The 17,669-nt window shown below is 52.2% G+C and overlaps 1 protein-coding gene across 2 annotated transcripts in view; it reads left to right on the top strand.

Moving 5' to 3' along the window:
* The window catches only part of IGF2BP1 (insulin like growth factor 2 mRNA binding protein 1), a 28,444-nt gene extending 15,993 nt beyond the window's left edge, over window positions 1-12,451 (top strand). The window contains exons 3-15 of one of the 2 annotated variants that reach the window (XM_051640382.1): window positions 3,267-3,315; window positions 3,810-3,861; window positions 5,173-5,236; window positions 7,169-7,450; window positions 8,494-8,628; window positions 8,832-8,954; window positions 9,387-9,522; window positions 9,624-9,746; window positions 10,074-10,190; window positions 10,385-10,459; window positions 11,038-11,169; window positions 11,353-11,466; window positions 12,219-12,451. In XM_051640382.1, coding sequence (XP_051496342.1) covers window positions 3,267-3,315; window positions 3,810-3,861; window positions 5,173-5,236; window positions 7,169-7,450; window positions 8,494-8,628; window positions 8,832-8,954; window positions 9,387-9,522; window positions 9,624-9,746; window positions 10,074-10,190; window positions 10,385-10,459; window positions 11,038-11,169; window positions 11,353-11,466; window positions 12,219-12,311 — 1,495 coding nt within the window. In that variant the 3' untranslated portion in view covers window positions 12,312-12,451. The remainder of the gene's footprint in view (window positions 1-3,266; window positions 3,316-3,809; window positions 3,862-5,172; window positions 5,237-7,168; window positions 7,451-8,493; window positions 8,629-8,831; window positions 8,955-9,386; window positions 9,523-9,623; window positions 9,747-10,073; window positions 10,191-10,384; window positions 10,460-11,037; window positions 11,170-11,352; window positions 11,467-12,218) is intronic. The other variant, XM_051640383.1, reaches the window with a different exon arrangement.
* Window positions 12,452-17,669: the final 5,218 nt, after the last annotated feature.

Consider the following 17,669-nt stretch of genomic DNA (forward strand, 5'->3'; position numbering starts at 1 on the left):
TGACTCACCTGAAGGGTCTGGGTTTGCCTTTGGCGTCGGACGAGCAGCATCCCGGCCCATTGTCTTCTCCCGTGGGCTGGAGATACTGGGGCTTGCCTGGAGCATCCTGAGGGGCACAAGCACCAGTCCTGCTTGGCAGCTGAGGGTGAGCAGGAGGTGTGAGAGCCCTTGGGAAGCGTGGCAGGGAGGAGCTCCCACCTTTGGTACAGCGTGGATGAGAAGGCAGGGAATCACCGGAGTTTGTTCCTGTGGAGTGAAGGTCTGGTGGGAGGTGGGGGTGGGCAGAGCTGGGCTGTCACGTTTGGGGGTGCAGGGAGTGGTGGATTGTGAGGAGGATTTACACACGGCGGGACCTGCTTCTAGCACAGCAAATCGTGGGGTTTATTTATTGGTGACTTCCCCTGTAATTCCAGCTGCTGCCGAGCGCTCCGGCGGAGCCGGATTCCAGCAGGAGCCGCCGCTCGGAGTGGGAGGTTTCCACCCATCGTGGGGCAACACTGAGAGGGGGATGGATGTGGCCCCGATTCCTCCCTCCCCAGGCAGGATGGGCACCCTTGGAGATGGGCCAGGAGTCAAGTACTGGAGGGTGCTGGCTTGTCCCAGGATGTTGTGGGATCCTGCTCTGGGCGCTCCCCCGCTTGGGCTGAGAAAAGCCCCTCTGAGCGTGACCTGGGGGGGGATCTAATACCTGTCAGTGCTGGAGGCCCTTAGGAGTGGGGAGTAATCCCAGTGGGCTGGTCACGATGGGAGGAATTACCCATTAATTAACATATTCATAAAAGCACAGCAGCCCCAGAGAGGCTCAGAGCATCCCCTTCTCCTTGCCCGGCTGTGGATGATGCTCTGCCCGGGCAGAGCTGGGGGAAGGAGCAGATCTGATTCTTTCTATTTTAATTACATTTTTATTTTGTTGTTGGTTTGTTGTTTTTTTTTCTTCTAGTGGGTGGGGAGAAAATTAGATGCCACCAGCAGAATGACAGTGCCAGGACATAAATGGCTCTTTTCTCTCCATAGCACGTTGGATTCTGGTCACGTAGGTGCCCAACACATGCTCTGCCCGTGCAGATGCTTGTCCCTATCTGGAGAAGTTTTCCGTGGCTGGGGTGGGCAGGGGGAGACCTAGAGGGGGTTTCCTCTATCACTTCAAATCCTTTTGACCCTCCCTGGACTCTGACATTCTTTGCATTCTGAGTTTCTTAATCTCTTTCCCCCCCCCTCCACCCCCATTGGTTTTGGGATGTGGGTTAGCATGGAAACGAGAGCTCTGGTTTCAGAGCCTGGTGTGTCCCCCCCTCTGCTTCCTGCAGGCCCCCCCAACATGCTGTGATTTTGGGGTGGTTTCTTTTCCTCCATCCACCTGGTTTGCCTCTGTAGTAGCAACAAAAATGGGTATTTGGTCTTTTTAACACATCTAATCTATATCTAATACATTTAATATCCAATGGGGCCACAAGCCCTGTTTGCAAGGGTTTGTAGCGAGAGGATGAGGGGGGATGGATTCAAACTGGAAGAGGGAGATTGAGGTGAGACAGGAGTAAATTCTTCAGGTGGTGAGAGCCTGGCCCAGGTTGTCCAGGGAAGCTGTGGCTGCCCCATCCCTGGCAGTGTTGAAGGGCAGGTTGGATGGGGCTTGGAGCAACCTGGGCTGGTGGGAGGTGTCCCTGCCCATGCAGGGGGGTTGGATCTAGATGATCTTTGACGTCCCTTCCCACCCAAACCAGTCTGGGATTCTATGATTTTGGAGCCTTCCCAGGGGCTGAGCTGGTGGGAGAACTGAAAACCTCTTGTCTTTGTGGGTGTTTTTGAGCTTCATTTTGATTTCTAGAGGGGAGAGAGGGATGGGCCATCCCATCCCTCCGGTCTGAATCTTGGGGAAATCTCTGGTGGCTTTGGGGAACATCAGTTCTGTTTGAAACCAACTGGCCCAACCAGCCCTTTTGGGGATTTTGATCCCTGTGGGTGGGTTTGAATCCACAGCAGGGATCAGAGGGGCTGCTCAAGGCAGCTGCTTTTACCTGCCAGGATGAAGGGGCCAAGGAGGAGGAATATTTATTTCCCTGTGTGGCTAAATGCTCCTGGTGGCTTTGGGCCATTTCTCATTGACAAATGAGCCGAGCCACCTTCTGAAGTTGTGGAATGAGGAGATAAGGATCTGGAATCTCATTTTCTCTCTTTTTTTTTTTTGTGTGTGTGTGGGTTATATCATGAGTTTATACTTTGAATTTGAAACCTGGGCCTGTGACGAGCAGGTCTGAGGGTGTTTACCTGCTGTTTACCCACTGCCTGCCAGGGCGTTGATCTTCTTTTGCTTTAGACATCTTAAAATTCAGTAGTTTTGGTTATTCCTGAAAAACAAGAGGCCAGCGGTGGCTGGGGTGGAGGGGAAAGAACCAGCCATCCATGGGGGTTGGCCCTGGAGGTTGCACCCACAGAGCTGCAGCTTTCAAAGCCTGGGGCACCTAAAGGTGTTGGGGCTCTTGGGGTGTCCTGGCAGCACGTGGTGGTGGTGTTGGAGGAGCCTGTGGCTGCTCTCAGCTGTCTGCAGCAGCTGCAGGGGGACCACAGCACCCACCCTCCCCCCCCCCCCGGGGTAAATTTGGCATCAGAATTGAAAAAAGAGTTTCTATTCTGAGAAAAGTGAGGTTAGGAAGAGCCCAGGAAAAAAAAAAAGAGGAAAGTAATGTGAGTGGAGGAGCAGCCCAAAACCATCTCGGGTGGTGGAGCTGAGATACCTGTGCCTTGATCTCCCTGGATAAAATTCAGCTGGTTTGGAAAGTGGTGGTGACGAATGATAGAAGGTCTTGGGTTGGAAGGGACCTCTAAAGGTCATCTAGTCTAACCTCCCCACAAGAAGCAGGGACATCTCCAGCTGGAGCTCTTCAGCAGGTCCCACCAGCGGTTGGTGACATCCCAAGGGTTGTCTCTTTGTGCCTCCGGTGCAGGAGGGCAGGTTTGAGGTCCCTTTTGGCTTTCTAATCCTATTTAAGGTGGGAAAAGGCTCTTCCTTTCCAGCTGTGCCCGTGCTAAGGCTCCAACCTGCAGAATCAGGGGGAATTTTGGCATCTGGTTCTTGGTGAAGCTGCCGGCGTAAATCCAGCACCGAGCGGCCGGGCTGTAATTAGCCAAAAGCCACCAGAAAACCCCAGCAGTGTGTGGAAATGGGCAAAGCTTAATGAGATACATCAACGGGCAACAGTAGAAGGCAGAACGGCTGCGTTTCGGACACCGAAGCTGCTTTTTTAAACTCCTTCTTGGATTTCTTTCAGGAGCCGGAAAATTCAAATCCGAAACATCCCCCCCCAGCTGCGATGGGAGGTAAGAGGAGCAAGTGGAGGAGTCTGGAGCAGATTTAAGGACTCATTTCCCCCCTCCCCAGGTTTTAGGATTCATGTCCCTTTCTCTTTTATTATTATTTTTTTTAATTTGTTATGAATTGGGTCTAATTCCACTCAGCCTTTGCATCCATGTAGCTTATTCCTCCTCCTTCCCAGGAGTAAATCCAACTGGTAGAAGCATCATAAGCAACACCAACAAAAAACCTCAGAGTTCTATGGTTTATCTATAGAACAAGGGACAAAATGGATCCTTTCATCCCACCAACTGCTGGGACTTTTCCCCAATTCTTTCCTCCCCCTCATCTGGCTCCAAGAGCCCTTGGTCCAGCATCCAAGGGCAGGCAGGACCTTCCTTCATCTAATTGCTTCTGAAACCTTAACCCCTGGGAAGCTGCAATTGTTGGATTGTCTTTCCCAGGTCTGTTCTGATGGTACCAGTGTCAAGTGGGTGTTTTTTTCTCCTCCCTTTCCCAGGTTCTGGATGGTTTGCTGGCCCAGTATGGCACCGTAGAAAACTGTGAGCAAGGTAGGACTGAAAGAAAGAAGCTGGATCTCAGAAACTTTCTGCCCCAGCTATTTTTTTTGGGGGGAGAGGAGGGTGAGGATGAACTTGTGGTATTCCTTTGTCAGCAGAAGCCACAGCTAAAGGTGTCAGGATGTCTCAGCCTGGTCACTGAGGGTATTTTTTTTTGTTGTTCCCTGTTGCTAAAAGATGAGTCCTGTGGGTGGCTTTGGGTGTCCCTCCTTTGGGTGCCAGGTCAGCATCATTCTCACCACACCCGTGAGTGCCCTTTGGCAGCTGCTTCAGGGGAAGGTGCTGGTGGGGACTGTGTGTCTCCACTCTGGCAGGTTTTATTTCAACCTCTCATGGCCATCAGTGGAGACAGGAGGTTTAATGTCATCCCTGGGATGTTTCATCAGAGTAGCGTTGCTGTAAACCTTCTGGAAATGTAAAGGAGGGTTTGGAGGAGCTCCTGGGACTGTCTCCAGGCTCCAGTGAGTGATGGGTGGTCAGGGGAGGGGATTTTTCCCCTCTGCTCCACTCTCATGAGACCCCCCCCACAGTGCTGTGTCCAGTTCTGGGGTCTCCAATACAGGAAGGACATGGAGCTCCTGGAGAGCTGAGGGGTGGAAGCCCTGGAGACAGGCTGAGAGAGCTGGGGTGTTCAGCCTGGAGACGAGGAGGATCCAGGGAGACCTTAGAGCAGCTTCCAGTGCCTGAAGGGGCTCCAGGAAAGATGGGGAGGGACTTGGGACAAGGGCAGGGAGGGATGGGATGAGGAGGATGGATGAAAACTGGGAGAGGGAGATTGAGGTGAGACATGAGGAGGAAATTCTTTGCTGTGAGGGTGGTGAGACCCTGGCCCGGGTTGCCCAGGGAAGCTGTGGCTGCCCCATCCCTGGCAGTGTTGAAGGGCAGGTTGGATGGGGCTTGGAGCAGCCTGGGCTGGTGGGAGGTGTCCCTGCCCATGCAGGGGGTTGGATCTAGATGATCTTTGAGGTCCCTTCCAACCCAGACCAGCCTGTGAGTCCATGGTGGGGTGGAGGTGGCTGTGGTGGCTTTGCTGCAGAGAACCAGGAAGGATCAGGATCCTCTCAGTGAGGCAGGAGGGTCGGGGCTGCCCGGGGTGGCTCCCACGTGGCCTCGGACACTTTCTCCCTGGCAGGAGAAAAACATTTCCAAATCCTTGGGAAGTCCCAGTAGGGATTCATCCCAGCGGGGGCTCATCCGAGGGGGGTGGCTCAGCTTTTTCCTTTTTTTTTTTTTTTTTTGGGTGTTGGGGAGCCTTGGTGTCCGTGGTGCCCCTCTCATTTCTGCCCCTTTCTCTTCTCCCAGTGAACACGGACAGTGAAACCGCCGTGGTCAACGTCACCTACGCCAACCGGGAGCAAACCAGGCAGTGAGTGCCCCTTGTCCCCTGGGAGCTCAGGCCACCCTCCCTGCTGCAGTTCCAGCCCCTTCCCCACGTGCTGGGGGTCAGGTTACCCCAGAACGCCTCAATTTTGGCTAAAAAATGCAGCAAACCTTTGAGGACACCTTCCCTCAGCTCTGGTTTCCTTCACCTTCAGGTGAAGGTCCCTCTGGGGACATCTGTGTGTTCAGGCTTTTCTCTGCAGCTCCAAGAGGAGAACCATCCCTTTTTGCATAAGGAAAAGTGGAGATTTTCTTGTACTTCCATGATCTCAGGAGTTTTTGTCTCCAGAAGAAGTAACAATGAGACCAAATGTTGTAGGAGCTGGTGGGTGCCAGGGAACATTCGTCCTCTCTGGCTGATTAGGGTGTTGTTGGGGGACTTGCAGCTCCTCATCCTGCTCGGGGAAGATCAGACTCAAATGGAAAATGAATTGGCTTTTCAGTGGTTTGTTCAGTTTTCCTTTTGGTCTAACGAAGGGCTCTGGAATGCTGGAGAAGGGGTGGGATCAGCACTTCTCTTGGAGGGAAGTCAGGAGGAGCACGGGGATGGATCAATAGGTGTTTATCTGGGGAGGTTCCCTGAGGAGAACATGTCTCAACCGTGGCCACCACGGCTGTGCCTGTGTCCCTGGGGCCTGTTGTCACTCCACCAAGGCTTCCAAATGACTGATCTTCATTAAACCCACCACAAACCTCCACGGGGGAACCACCCTCTAGTTTTATTTCGCAATAACTCAGGGCAGGTTCTACCTGTGGAGCCCAACAAGGGGTTTGTCCTGGTTTGTCCTCCCATCCCTCATCCATCCACACACCAGCCTTGCCACTTACACCCCAAATACTGTCATTCTTCATTCATTATTTTCAGAATCATTTCAGTTCCTTTCCCCCTGGGAAAGCCCCAGCAGAAGAGTTTTGTGCAGGTGGTTTTTCCCTGCCCATCTGCAGCCCTTCTCCCCTGCTGTTTGTTTTTCTCCTGCAGGGACACGTGTGCTTCACGGAGCATCTTTCTCTGGTCCCTTTGCATCCTGCAGGGGAAGTCTCAGTTCAGCCCGTTTTAGGGTTTGGGATTTTTTTTTTTTTGGGTTTCTGGGTTGTTGTTGGTTTGGTTGTTGTTGTTTTTTGAGTCGCTAACCACTTTCAGGAGAGCTGCAGGTTTGGTTTTCTTGCTAGGAAGCCGGGGAGGTTGGAAGGGGAGGTTGGAAGGTGTGGAGCGTTGGTGGTTTTGCTCTTGCTACCAGCCCCATCTAGCGACAACCTTCAGCTCGTGCAATCCCTGAAATCCCAGCCGGGAGAGGGATTGGGAAAGAGCAGCCAAAGATCCTAAGATGGAGCTGTGGGAGTTGCTCCCTGCACCCTCCCATCCAGCACCCATGGCTCCCGTCCTCTCCCCTGGGTGCTTGGAGAGGTTCTCCTTAAAATCCTTTGGCCTGTGCAGGGTGGCTGGAAGGTCCTGCCAGGTCCCGGGAGGGTACCAGGAGGATGGGGCAATCTTTTTCCTGCCGTGTCCAGTGACAGGACAAGGGGAAATGGGCACAGACTGGAGCACAGGAGGGTCAAGTTAAACATTAAGGAAAAACTTCTTTGCTGTGAGGGTGGCAAAGCCCTGGGACAGGCTGCCCAGAGAGGCTGTGGAGGCTCCTTCTCTGGAGACATCCCAAGCCTGGGTGTGTTCCTGTGGGATAAGCTGTAGGTGACCCTGCTCTCGCAGGGCTGACTGGATGACTTTTCAGAGGTCCCTTTCAACCCTGATGAGCCTGTGACTCCCCGTGGCAACTCTGACCTCTCTTCCTCCCTTCCAACCTCTCCTTGCTGGATGTTCCTCCTCCAGGGCTCTGCCCCTTTTGGGTGGTGCTGATGCTCTTGTATGAGAGCCTGCCAGGAGAGGGACAACCCACCCCAACCCCTTCTCCCCTTCCAGAGCCATCATGAAGCTGAACGGCCACCAGCTGGAGAACCATGCCCTGAAGGTCTCCTACATCCCTGACGAGCAGTCCCTGCCGGGGCCGGAGAACGGGCGCCGGGGCGGTTTTGGGGCCCGGGGGGCTCCCAGGCAGGGCTCCCCCGTCAGCGCGGGGGCTCCGGTCAAGCAGCAGCCCGTGGACATCCCCCTTCGCCTCCTGGTGCCCACCCAGTACGTCGGGGCCATCATTGGCAAGGAAGGAGCCACCATCAGGAACATCACCAAGCAGACGCAGTCCAAGTGAGTCGCTTCTCCCACCAGTTGGTTTGTAGCTCCTTGAGCAGCGTGGGGGCTGAGGGGCTGGGGCTGAGGGAGTGGGGGTGTTCAGCCTGGAGAGGAGAAGGCTCCAGGGAGACCTTAGAGCAGCTTCCAGTGCCTGAAGGGGCTCCAGGAAAGCTGGGGAGGGGCTTGGGACAAGGGCAGGGAGGGATGGGATGAGGGGGATGGATGAAAACTGGAAGAGGGAGATTGAGGTGAGACATGAGGAGGAAATTCTTCCCTGTGAGGGTGGGGAGACCCTGGCCCAGGTTGCCCAGGGAAGCTGTGGCTGCCCCATCCCTGGCAGTGTTGAAGGGCAGGTTGGATGGGACTTGGAGCAGCCTGGGCTGGTGGGAAGTGTCCCTGCCCATGCAGGGGGTTGGATCTAGATGATCTTTAAGGTCCCTTCCAACCCAAACCACTCTGTGATTATCTGATTCGATTTGAGGCCCCTCCAGCTCTCTGTACAGGGTGATGTGTCTTCCAAGAGCCACCCTCCCATGCCTGCCCCAGCCAGGTTTTCCTGGCTGCACTTCCCCATGGATCTCCCTTTGCTGGGGCCACCCTGGGTGGGACAGGACGGGAAGGGACAGGACAGGAGGTCCCTGCTTCAGCCACTCTCCTGTAACTCCAGCCTCTTGAGCCTCACCCACCTGCCCTTGCATTTGGCCCCCGAGTTTGTGTTGCCTACAGCCCTTGTCTCCCAAGGAAGGTCTGAGCTAAGACCTGCAGTGATGGACAGCCCAGCCCATCCCCCAGGCACCTGCTTGTTCCACCACTTGATCCCCCGTGTTGCTTAAAATAAATAGATGCTGGAGCCTTATTTGGATTTCTGGGATTTGAGCTCCTGGCCACTGCGTCCACATCGAGTGTGGAGCCCAGAATTCATTCCCCTCTCCTTCCCTGGGTGCATCTCACCTCACACTGGAGCGTGATCTCCAAGATGGTCCACGGGGATGAGGGGAGTGGAGCAGCCAGGAAGCCCCAGAGCTGCTCTCCCATCCCACCCCATCCCCTTCTTGCAGGATCGACGTGCACCGGAAAGAAAACGCAGGAGCTGCAGAGAAAGCCATCAGCATCCACTCCACCCCCGAGGGCTGCTCTGCTGCCTGCAAGATGATCTTGGAGATCATGCAGAAGGAGGCGAAGGACACCAAGACGTAAGGTTCCTCCCCCCCCTGGTTTTCCATGCACATGTGTCCCATCAACAGCTCTTCCCTGGGCTCTGGCACCACCCCAACGCTCCCATGTGGGACTGGTTCCCTTGAGCTTCCCCCTGTCCCTCCACACCCAGCCCCTCCTCTTCTGACCACAGTCATCCTTCATGTTGGTTGCTTTTTTTTTTACCCATTCCTCTCCCAAGGGCTGATGAGGTCCCTCTGAAGATCTTGGCCCATAACAACTTTGTGGGGCGCCTGATCGGCAAAGAAGGGCGAAACCTGAAGAAAGTGGAGCAGGACACGGAGACAAAAATCACCATCTCATCGTAAGGCTCCTTGATCCCTTTGGGGGAACCGGGGTGGACCTTCCTTGGGGTGGGGTGGGTGGGGAGGATGAGGTGACAGGGAGTATGATGAGAGTGGGCAGGGATGCTTGCCTCCTGCTCCCCAAAGATGTCTTGAGAAATCTTGGCTTTATATTTTCTTTATTCCCTTTGGTGTCCCCTCCTCGTCCCTTTGGTGTCCCCTCTTTATCCCTTTGGTGTCCCCTCCCCATCCCTTCTCAGATTTTACTCTTCAGCCATCTTTATGGGTGAAAGCAGAGTGGACTTCCCAGTGCAAACCACGATGCTGGTCCCTCCTGTGGCACACGGTGGCAGTGCCACCCCTTGTCCCCAGCACCCCAGTAACCCCCATGAGAAGGACCTGAGGAGCAGGGCGCTGGTGGGGCAGGGTGCTGATGCTGCCTTTCCTATCAGCTTGCAGGACCTGACTCTGTACAACCCTGAGAGGACCATCACAGTGAAGGGCTCCATTGAGAACTGCTGCAGAGCAGAGCAGGAGATCATGAAGAAAGTGAGGGAAGCCTACGAGAACGACGTGGCCGCCATGAGCGTGAGTGGGGTTTGGTCCTGCCCTGCACCTCAGCTGGCAGGAGCTCTCTAGAAGGTGGCCTGGATGAAAACAAACGAGCCTTTCTCTCCTCTCGCCCTCAGTTACAATCTCACCTCATCCCTGGCCTTAACCTGGCTGCGGTTGGTCTCTTCCCTGCCTCCTCCAACGCGGTGCCTCCTCCACCCAGCAGCGTCTCCGGGGCCGCACCGTACAGCTCCTTCATGGTAGGTGAACACCAGCCAGCTCAAACTGCTCCTGCTTCCAGCTTGGGGATCTCCCCTGCATGGAGAAGACCCTGGTGATGGTCAGACTTACGTCTTCAGCACCCCTTGCTGCCAGGTCCAGCGTGGGTTCAAGATCTGGTCTTCTCAAGACCTGCTTGGTCTCCTAAACTTCTGGGGACGCGGTGGAGAGAAAGGTGCTCAGCCCCCCACCAGGGCTGGTGGTGGCTCCTTGCCTTGCACCTTTGGGAGAAGTGTGGGGGTCACTTGGGAGGGGATTTGGAGCCTGTGGTGACACTGAGACCTGCCTGTCGGTGTTGTCCCCCACAGCCCCCAGAGCAGGAGACCGTGCACGTCTTCATCCCCGCCCAGGCCGTCGGTGCCATCATCGGCAAGAAGGGGCAGCACATCAAGCAGCTCTCCCGGTTCGCCAGCGCCTCCATCAAGGTAGGGTCTCCTTGCTGGGGACCCCCAGCTCCACCAGCACCTCCTGAAAACCTAAACCAGCAGAAACCACCTGCAAAACCTAAACAGTCGGGTTGGGGGTGCCCGATCCTGCAGCGCATTGGGAGGGGAGGGCGTGGGCAGCTCCCTGCCCCTGCTGGTCCCACCACGGCCACCATCTCTCTTCCCATCTCCAGATCGCCCCTCCAGAGACACCGGACTCCAAAGTGCGCATGGTTGTGATCACAGGCCCTCCAGAAGCTCAGTTCAAGGTTCCTCCTGTGCTGCCCTCACCACGTGGGGGGTTCGGGGGTGCCCCTCTGGGCCACCCCACGTTGTTGGGGAGGGAGGAGCAGGGTGGTGTGAGCCCCAGTTTTCAGCGTGGTCTGCAGATGGGGAGACCCAGCATCAGCTCTCCCAGGGGCTGAGTTGGGTTGGAACCCCAAGAAACTGGGATTTGATGGGATGCTGTCCCATCCTGGGGATGGAGACCCACTGGGCTGGTGGGAGGGACTTTTTATAAGGTCAGGGAAGGGTGGGACGAGAGGGAATGGATTAAAACTGGAAGAGGGGAACTTTAGATTGGACATGAGGAGGGAATTCTTTGCTGTGAGGGTGGTGAGAGCCTGGCCCAGGTTGCCCAGGGAAGCTGTGGCTGCCCCATCCCTGGCAGTGTTGAAGGGCAGGTTGGATGGGGCTTGGAGCAGCCTGGGCTGGTGGGAGGTGTCCCTGCCCATGCAGGGGGTTGGATCTAGATGATCTTTAAGGTCCTTCCAACCCATTCTATGATGACATGCTGAGGCAGGACATCCTGGCTGGTGCCTCACTCCACGCTCTCTCCCCTCCACAGGCACAAGGCAGGATTTATGGGAAGCTGAAGGAGGAGAACTTCTTTGGACCGAAGGAAGAAGTGAAGCTGGAGACACACATCCGGGTGCCCGCCTCGGCCGCGGGCAGGGTCATCGGCAAGGGGGGCAAGACTGTAAGGAGCAGCAGTGCTGGTGGGGGCATCCCTGGGCAGGGGACATCCCTGGGAGGGTTCTGCTTCACACCACTGCCTGTGGACATCACGGGGACAGGTTTCTGGGTCACCCTGGCTGGGTTTTCCCTGAGGGGCTTGTCCTTCCCACACAGCCTGACCAGGGGGGGGGTCTCTGCCCCGCAGGTCAATGAGCTGCAGAACCTGACGGCAGCAGAGGTGGTGGTGCCACGGGACCAGACCCCTGATGAGAACGAGCAGGTCATTGTGAAGATCATCGGGCACTTCTATGCCAGCCAGGTACTGCCCAGGCAGCTCCTGCATGAGCACTAGTGGATTCTCTGCTGGCTCACGTTAGGGTTGTGTCCACGCGTGCATCTTCCTGTGGGAGTTTCTTCCAGGCCTGGCTGGTGGTGGTTGCAGCAGGGGGTGATCATATCATAGAATCCTAAAGCGGTTTGGGTTGGAAGGGACCTTAAAGATCACCCAGATCCAACCCCTGCGTGGACAGGAACATCTCCCAGCAGCCCAGGCTGCTCCAAGCCCCATCCAACCTGCCCTTCAACACTGCCAGGGATGGGGCAGCCACAGCTTCCCTGGGCAACCTGGGCCAGGCTCTCACCACCCTCACACCCAAGAATTTCCTCCTCATGTCTCACCTAATCTCCCCTTTTCCAGTTTTAATCCCTTCCCCCTCCTCCCATCCCTCCCTGCCCTTGTCCCAAGCCCCTCCCCAGCTTTTCTGGAGCCCCTTCAGGCCCTGGAAGGTGCTCTAAGGTCTCCCTGGAGCCTTTTCCAGGCTGATGGTGTGGCACCCTTCCCCATGGGTGCTGGCAATGGCAGTGCATGACCTCCCTAACCCAGCTTCTGGAGGACACCACACTGACAACAGGCCACAGAAGGATCCCCGGGAGCAGCTTCCCCCAGCCCTGCCCAGCTCTGCAGCCTCACTCACAACATGCAAAACCATTTCCCTCACCCAGGAGGGGTTCTCACCACCCCTCGTGTCCCCTCCAGGGTCACCCCCAGCTTCCCCCCTTTGTTCTTCTCAGATGGCTCAACGCAAGATCCGAGACATCCTGGCCCAGGTGAAGCAGCAGCACCAGAAGGGACAGAGCAGCCAGACACAAGCGAGGAGGAAATGAGAAGAGCAGCTCCAACCCCAACGTGAAACATGGAACAAGCCAGTGCTGGGGCTTAAAGAGTGGCTGGGAATCAGTTACCGTAGACAGATGCTAATGATCTTAATTACCTGAACCAGATTTCAAGGCAGTTTGATCGACTTAGGGTTCAAAAAACAAAACGAAACAAAACAGATTTTTAAAAAAATGAATAATTTGGATCCATTTTTAGCTCCACCTGCCAGGACGAGCTACTTAAATGAAGCAAGAGGTGCTGCCAGGCCAAGGTTGGGGTCCCACCAGCCCCTCTGGGGGGGCAGCAGTTGCCCTCTCATCATTTAAGTAGCCCTTGGAGGTCCCATCATCCCAGCCAGGTACCCAGTGGCCGTGTCTCCCTGACCCCTCCCTCCCCACTCCTGGTGGAAATTCACCCCCAGGAACATCCAACCTTTTTGGAGCCTTTTCATTTACGTCTCTTTTTTTATTATTATTATTATTTTTTTTTATCTTGGAAAAGAGCAATCCCAGCAGCTTTCCTGGCCCTGGGATCCATTGCAGGGCTAGAAAGGAAATGGTTAGAAAAAGAAACCACCCCACCACGTTGGCACCAAATGGATTTGGGTCCCTTGGGAGCTCAGCACCATTCCAACCCCTGATCCAACACAGGTGGGAGGGCAGGATTCCTCCTGCCTGTGCTGCCTGCAGTGCAGTGTCTTGGGAATCTTGAGAAACCTGGAGAAAAAAAAAAACCCACCTCTTTGATTTTCCAGGATAATTTGGGGTTTGTTTTTCTTTTCACTTGCTTCAACGTTTCTTTTCGTTTTCGGTCGAAGAAAGAATGATGATTATTTTTTAAATTTCTGTTGTTTGGGGCTTTTTTTTTTAATTTTTAGGGTTTTTAATCTTTAATTATTATTTTGTAGCCTATGAAATAATGGCAGGATGGGACACAGGACCATTTTTCCCACCGTGGAGGTGACAACCCAGCCTAGAGATGTGACAAATTATCCCAGGAGGGGAAGGGGTGAGGAAAAGGGGGCTTTGGCTTTGCCCTCCTCCCTTCAAAAAAACAGCATGAAACACCACCAAAAAAAAAAAAAAAGGCAAAGAAGCCCCTGCTTGATGGAAAATTAAATGAATTTTCATTTTATAATCAGATTTTGGGAGGTAAATCCATGCAGGATGTTTTTTTTTTGGGGGGTGGGGCAGTGGAGGGATGCTCAGCCACGGGGAACTCAGCTTTGCCACTGATCCAGGGCCAGTTTTATGCCCATTTTGGGGGGGTTTTGTGCCCCCAAATCCCATCAGAACCATGGAGGAATCTAAGGATTTTCCAGAAAACAACCCAGGGGATTTTTTTTTTTTAGCAGCAAAGTGGGGAGGTGCCAATTTGGGGGGCAAGTTGTGTCTTACCCCCCCTCATCTCCAAACCTCTCGAAGCGGGGAAAGAAGATTCTTGGCCCATTTTTCTTAGTTTCTTTTCTAAACGAAGATGACAAACACAACAACCCACAAACAAACCAAACTATAAAATCATCATTTAAAAAAAAAAACAAACACAACCCAACAACCAACCCACCACCCTCCTTTCTGCAGTGAGAAGAATTGATACCAAATAGATGAGTCAAAACCAATGTGAAATGGTCACTGATTCCCGTCACTCTTACGTGGGTTTTTATATTTGAGATAGATTTTAAGGATTTGTTTTTACTATGGGGTATTTGGAAGGGACAGTAACTGCTGCCATCACCTCTTCCAGGCAGGGGAAAGGTCTTGCCTCTGTGTTTCTCTGCAGCAAATCCAAGCAAAAGTTGGGATTGATGCTGATTTCCCTGCAAATCGGAGCGGGAGGGTGGAAAAAATTCACAATCCAAGCAATATTTGATGGATTTTAGGGGAGAGGGGTGATGGTGGATCCTGCACCCACCAAGAAACCTCGGGGGAACCCCCCTGGGTGGGAGAATTTGGGGCTAAAAGGAGGGAATTTGGAGGCAAACTCACCTTGGTGCTTCTACTTGTTGCTTTTCCAAAGTGGAGACCAGGCCTTGGAAGCCAAATGCAGCATCAGGAAGGTGGGAAGTTCCTCGGTGAGGGAACTCGAGCAGCAGTTACTGGCCTTTCAACCATTGCAACACCAGGGAGAGGTGGGGGAGGAAAGGCAGGAATTGCTGTGAGCGTGATCAATGAGAGAGGGAAAAAAAAAAAAAAAAAGCAAAAAATAAGGAAAAAAAGAGGAAAAAAAGAAAAAAAAGAAGAGAAAAGGAAAAAAAAAAACTACCTCAAGGTATGAAGTTACCTCAGCAATTGATTTTCTTTCTTTTTTTTTTTTTTTTTTTTTTTTTTTGGGTGGCTTGCTGATATTTTATATAAAAGCTGATAGTCTTGAATATTTTATTTTTTTAATGAAAAGAGAAGTTAAGTTTCATAATTTCTTATGAGCCAGGAGTTATGTGCAGGTAACCAAGTGTTATGAGCTCTCTATGGAGAACGACAGGAATTGCAGGCATAGTGGAAAAGATGGCAGCATTCATTATTAATCATCCATTATGAATTTTCATTCTTTCTTTTTTTTTATTATTTTTTTGGCCTTTTCAAGCCAGTTGATGAACTTCAGCACAACCCAAGAGCTGTCAGATGTCACCACTCTTTCAAGACCTCAGACAAATTGGATCCCGCTCAATATTTCAATTGGGGGAAAAAAACCCAGCTCCTTCATTTCCTTCTTTTTTAAAATATCTCTTTGTAATCAAATTGCAACGAAAATCCCAACCCAAACCTGCCACTGGCTGAAAGGCTTTTTTTAATTATTATTATTATTATTCAATCCAACTCCATCAACTTATTTAAGAGCTTTGGGATCAAAAAATCTTCCACTCCTGGGATGTCAGGATTGGACTCCTGGGCAGTGTTGACTATGCAAAGTGGGGCACAAGGGGTTTGCTGGTATTTAAACCACACCAGCTCAGGTGATTATTTTGGTTTTTTTGTATCAAACACTTGGAAGCCATATATCTCTATATATATATCTATATAAAATCTATATTTATATATATATCCCACAACCCAAATGAACCAGCCTCTCGTGTTGCCACGGAGGCAGCGTCGAACCATCTTCTCCACTATGATGCTGTTTTAAATATTTTTACAGAGTTTTTTGCCTCCGTTTTACCGAGGAAAAGCAATTTAACAGGGAAAAGAAGAAGGGGGAAAAAAAAAAAAAGGGGAGAAATTTTTTTTTCATATAAACACGTGGAGGAGAGAAAGAGGAGGAATCCAGCCCTGAGGGACCACAAGCTCGAACCTCTTCCTGCTCTAAAAGGTTCACAGGGTTGATTTTTTAAGTCCCATTTGCTGTTTTTTTCACTGTGCCTGGAGGAAAAAAAAAAGACCTTTTTCTTTTTTGAATGATAGTTTAAAAATAGAAAATGCTCAGTGGTGCTAACATGAATTTGGGAGCGGTGGGAGCTGCTGTCCCACCGCCCCATGTCTCTCCAACCCCCCCCCCCCCCCAAATTCTGGGCTGGCTGAGGAAGGTGGGATTGAGTTCTCACTGAACAACACTTTTTCCTATAAATTTGGGGTGAAAGGAGCAAAATTTGGGTTGGCAGCAGCCAGCTGGCACCTCCTGCCCCTCGGGGTGGTGGGAGAGGAGCTTCCACGAGGGGGTTTTCCTCCTTTTCTTTGAATATTTTGGAGTGGTTTTTTTAAGGAAGCTTGGCCTTTGTCCTGGGGGGAAAAAAAACGGGCTTTTTAATGACTTGAAACCTCTGGCTCTCCTTGGTTTTTTTTTTCCCCCTTTTGCTGTTTTCCAGCCTTGCACAGAACAGTGTATTCAGACATCGGTGATTATAATGGTCTCTTCCGACAGCAAGCGTTTTTGATATAACTGGTTCAAACTGTATCACTGAGGGATAAAAGAACAAACAAACAAAACAAAAAACAAACAAAACCCCAAATCCCACCCCCAGCACCCCCCTCTGGTCCTGTTGATCTGGTTGTTGCAGTGAGATCTTGACCTAAAATCTGATGATTCAGGGAAACCTTTGATGCTTTTTCCTCCCCGAGCCGGTCCCGCTACCTTGGAGTGATCGGTACTTAATTATTATTTTTGGTGGGAATCTTTGTTTTCCCAAGGGAAATTATTTATATAAAGTGATTTGCAGTAAGGAAGACTCCTCTGAGCATCTCCTGTCTTTCTCTGGAGCCGAGCTTGAGGAGCTGGAAAGAGGGGAAGTGGGATAAAGTAGGATTCCCAGCCCGAGCTGGGTGGCAGGAGACACGAACGAGCCCTGGAATGGAAAAGCAGGATAAAAAGATAAATTTGAGTGGATCCCAAATCAAGCAGAAAGGATCCCCAGCCCCTCCCTAGCTCCTCCAGTCTCTTTGCACCAGAATAAAGAAGTAATTTAGAGGAAACCTCCTCCTGGAGGGGTGAGCAGCACCATCGGCTCCTCTCTGCCTTGTTTTTATCATAGGAAGAACTAATCGGGGTTCTGGGGGTTGATTTTAATTTTTTCCACCCCAGTGGACAAGGAGCAGCCCCAGCTCTGCCCCATCCAGGGGGGGTGGCTGCTCTCTAGACCTGTCCCTGTCTGGGGGGTGAGGAGGGATGTGGCTTTTGAAGTTGGAGCAGGGAATGCAGGAGAAGGGAAGGGGGATAAAACGGTTTCGTGCTGCTGGTTTTCCCTCCTGCCGTGGGGGAAAAAGGAAAGCAAGTAAGGAAACCACTTCATGGTGCCTCAGTTTCCCCTCGCTGGGCTTGATGCTGCTCTCTCTTGCCTCCCGGGGTTGGTGTGAGGAGGAACAAACTCCCATCTGGGGGAGCACTTGGTGCTTCCTTTGTGCTGTATCCCAGGTAAAGCGTCGCCGGAACGAGCCGCCGCGCTCCGGAGAGACTCGACCTTGGGGGGGGTTCTCCTCATTTTCATTTTATCAGGCTCTTCTTTTGCCATCCAGCTGGAGAAAAAGAGAACCAAAAGAATCCCAAATCCCTGTTCATTGTTCCTTCTCTTCCAAGCTCTGAGGCTTTCCTGGCCTCTAAGAGCATCCGTGGGGGTCGGGGCCGTGTTCCCTCCCAGCTGCTGAAGCTGGAAGGGTTTTTATAGGGTCAAACCAGGGGGAAAATCCAGTGTAAATATTGCAAAGAAACTGCCTCTCAGCTGCATTTTGTGTTTCCTGGGCATTAGGTTTTGGGGTTGGTTTTTCTTCTTATTATTATTTTTTTTTTTAGTGCATTAAAGACAAAAAAATAAAAAGGCAAAAAAAAAAGAGAAAAAAAATCAGTGAAATTTAGATAGTTTATCAGTGCCAGGGGGGAAAAAAAAAATGACCCTTCTTTAATTTCTAGCTCGATTTTGAGTGTTTTCTAGACTCTGAAACAAA

Source organism: Apus apus, chromosome 25 (assembly GCF_020740795.1).
Source record: "Apus apus isolate bApuApu2 chromosome 25, bApuApu2.pri.cur, whole genome shotgun sequence".
Lineage (NCBI taxonomy): Eukaryota > Metazoa > Chordata > Aves > Apodiformes > Apodidae > Apus > Apus apus.